This window comes from Stegostoma tigrinum, chromosome 38, assembly GCF_030684315.1.
Source record: "Stegostoma tigrinum isolate sSteTig4 chromosome 38, sSteTig4.hap1, whole genome shotgun sequence".
Taxonomy (NCBI): domain Eukaryota; kingdom Metazoa; phylum Chordata; class Chondrichthyes; order Orectolobiformes; family Stegostomatidae; genus Stegostoma; species Stegostoma tigrinum.
The window spans coordinates 20,201,831-20,204,801 of NC_081391.1; the positions used below are offsets into that span (position 1 = coordinate 20,201,831).

Consider the following 2,971-nt stretch of genomic DNA (forward strand, 5'->3'; position numbering starts at 1 on the left):
GCTGTCTCTTTAGGTCTTTAAGGATTCTGCAAGCTCTCAGCTCACATTTGGAAGAAAGTTGAGCACTGGCTGCCAAACCTCAGTAAAGTAAGGAACTGCAAAAGCATGTTTAAGAGAAGTGTTGTGTAGTGACAGCATCGCTAGACCAGGGTGGTCAGATTTGAGCCCCACCTGAGAGGTGATTAACATCCAAAAATGAATTGATTAGCAGAGGGTTCAACTGTGTCAAAAGGTGACAGAAGCACCTGCCATACAACCTAGATATGATGGATCTGAACAAAAATCAGTTATTCAATTTCACTAAAAGTGTTTCTTCATTATGGAGATTTTATTTTCCAATTCAACAAGGGTAGATAAAGTTTCTAAAAGACTAATCCATTTACAGCACTGATGGGATTCTAAAATCCCACTCAGCTGAGTGTGAGCCTGTCAAACAGGTACTCTCCCATGCCATTGTCAGGGGCTCCCAGTCTCTTCAGGTTGGTGATGTGATCTCCCAGCTTCTTGATCATCTTCACTTGCTCATCCAAGTAGTGCCTCTCCAGGAAGTCACACAGCTGGAACAAACAGCCAGAATGTAAAGTTAGAGCAGACATAAACATCAAGAATCACACCATTGCATTTTTGAAGTGATTATAGGTATGTACAAGTGCATTTATTTGCGAGCAGCTTGCTCTCCAGAAACAATGAATAGACTGGAATAGCTTTATTGGCAACTATGCTATTTTAGAAGTGGTAATAGAAAGCCCGGTTTGCCCACAGGGGTCAAACTGTCATTTCACTGAATTGGGTGGAAGTTTGTAAATACATGAACCTCACACCAAGTCAGCAGGGCACCTATCAGTGCCTGACATCTATGGTCACGATGGCTGCTGCTCGAGTACTGGAGAACAGCAAGCCTATGCTAATAGAAGAGCAAGAGCAGATTCCCATGTCACCTTCAGCTCCCTCGAAACATTCATCCCATCAGGAACACACATGAGGGTCTGTGTTGCCAGAGGCGAGTTTGTGCAGATCCAGCAGACTCTGGTTCACATCCTTCTCCATCTGCAGAGCTGTCTGCATTGCCTCCAGACCACTGCCCCACTCATCCTGCTCTGGCTTCTGGAGGGAGAAAGATAGTCATTTGTGTGGTTTGAAGGTCCAAGACTCATATGAGAGCAAGGAAATGGAGACATCTGGTAATCTGTGCTAAATCCAAACAAAGCATGAAAATCAATTCAAAATTCAGATAAGGTCATGGAGACCATTATCAGGCATTTGATCCATCATGAAGAACTGCTGACAGATCAGGATTTAAAAACTGGCTGAAACAGTTGGACAACATTACCTGTATTCAGGCAAGTCTACAGTAATGTGTCATAGTCTAAACTGACATTTGGGCCAGGTCAGTGCTAAAACCCTTTCATTCTGAGCATTCAGATTTGTTGCTTTTTAAGAAAGGCGAGAATTAGCAAAACCAACTCATAACAAGCTGAGACTTTCTATCAAGACGCTTCACTCATCTCCACACAAGATGTACAGGGGAGTCTAGAACAGCAAGGCCATTGTACAAGCAGGAAACTACACAATTTGCATTTACTCTACAAGACAGAATCCAACCTTGATGTCCTGCAGGAGGACACGGCCTCCACGTTTATTCTGGAATGCCAGAAGTTTCTCAGCATGTTCCCATTCCTCATGGGACTGCTCCTTGAAGAAATCAGCAAAGTGACGCAGGGCAACATCATCCTGGTCAAAGTGAGAGAACTGTGTAAAAAGAAACAAAGTGGGAAAGTTGCTCAGTCACCGAAGTGACCGTCCATCAGAAAGTAACCCAGTCACCATCATGAATCAGAGTTAGGTGAGGGAATGGAGGAATGTTGGCAGGACAAAAGCAGAGAAATCATCCCCGTGGATTATGGCCCAAATAGCAGGCATTAGGTTTAGTTTTCCATGAGGGAAGTAAAAGCCAACTGCAACCACTGGCCTGACAGTGCCCTATGAAGTCAGTTAGTCACAGCCATGAGGCATCCCTATTGCTCAGCACTGGAAGCTGGTCCGGACATGACCAACTGAGGCAGGATGTTGGCTTGTCGACTAACAGAGCCAGAAGTCTGTCAGCTCCCTCATCAACAAATCTAGTTTCGAGTCTATTCGGCATGGATGCCCAAGTAGAAAATCACACTTGGCATGCAGATTTTCAATCAAAATCAAATAGCAACACTTCATCCTCATATTCAGCAGCTAGTAGTCTTTTGCTCCTCAAAAGAGCAGGAGCCAGGTTAATTTGGCAACTTAAAAGGTAGAAGTTGATTGGAGAAAGTTTCAACAAGCAGAGTGATTTTTATAAGTTCTTCAGCCAATAAAATAGGGTTAAAGTTAGCAGCAAAGCCAGCTTACCCCTCTGTAGCACCAGCCATACACTGTCCAGAAGAACAATAAGGGCAGGGGACCCTCAAGGGTGAGTTTCAATTTAAGAAACACCTACATTTAAGTGTTCAGTATTAAGTGTGTCACCTGGATTCAGTCAGGGAAGCAGGAGACTCCAGATACATTCTGCAGTTATGTCATTGAACCAGAAAACACCAAAAGCCTCATCACAATTATAATCACAGCCTTCAGTCTCAAAGCAATCAAGCCTCACCATGGAGAGGTAAACAGAGGAGGAATAGAGCTCCAGGTTGATCTGCTTGTTAACAGCATCCTCACAGTCCTTGTGGTAGTTCTGACACACTTGGGAGGCCATCTTCACTATTCCTGCTCACTATCACCTAGACAGCTCTCATATCAAGTCTTTGTACCACAAGCTCCAGTATTTATACTCCTGGGACATCCTATGTTCAAGGAGGGAATGACATCACCAATGATGACTGACATTCCCTGAAAGCCAATTAGGAATCTCCCATGAATTTCGCCCCGCCTCTGCCCTCCCACCAATTAGAGAGAGGGTGTGGGTGTATTCGGCAGAGCTGATCAGAGGTGCAGATTG

At 44.3% G+C, this 2,971-nt stretch overlaps 1 protein-coding gene across 1 annotated transcript; it reads right to left on the minus strand.

Moving 5' to 3' along the window:
- Window positions 1-410: 410 nt before the first annotated feature.
- LOC132206523 (ferritin, heavy subunit-like) lies at window positions 411-2,728 on the minus strand. Its single transcript, XM_059640713.1, has 4 exons — window positions 2,627-2,728; window positions 1,603-1,749; window positions 979-1,104; window positions 411-557 (listed from the first exon to the last, which is right to left on the minus strand). Exons 1-4 carry the CDS (start codon window positions 2,726-2,728, stop codon window positions 411-413), a joined length of 522 nt encoding a protein of 173 aa, XP_059496696.1.
- Between the last annotated feature and the right edge of the window lie 243 nt (window positions 2,729-2,971).

What these genes read in the sequence shown, in the direction of transcription:
- LOC132206523 (XM_059640713.1), bottom strand. Translation starts at nt 2,728, where the DNA reads ATGGCCTCCCAAGTGTGTCAGAACTACCACAAGGACTGTGAGGATGCT. An exon ending in CCTCTGTTTACCTCTCCATG is followed by an intron (nt 1,750 to 2,626) that starts GTGAGGCTTGAT and finishes CTTTTTACACAG; the next exon opens with TTCTCTCACTTTGACCAGGA. An exon ending in CTGGCAACACAGACCCTCAT is followed by an intron (nt 558 to 978) that starts GTGTGTTCCTGA and finishes TGTTTGTTCCAG; the next exon opens with CTGTGTGACTTCCTGGAGAG.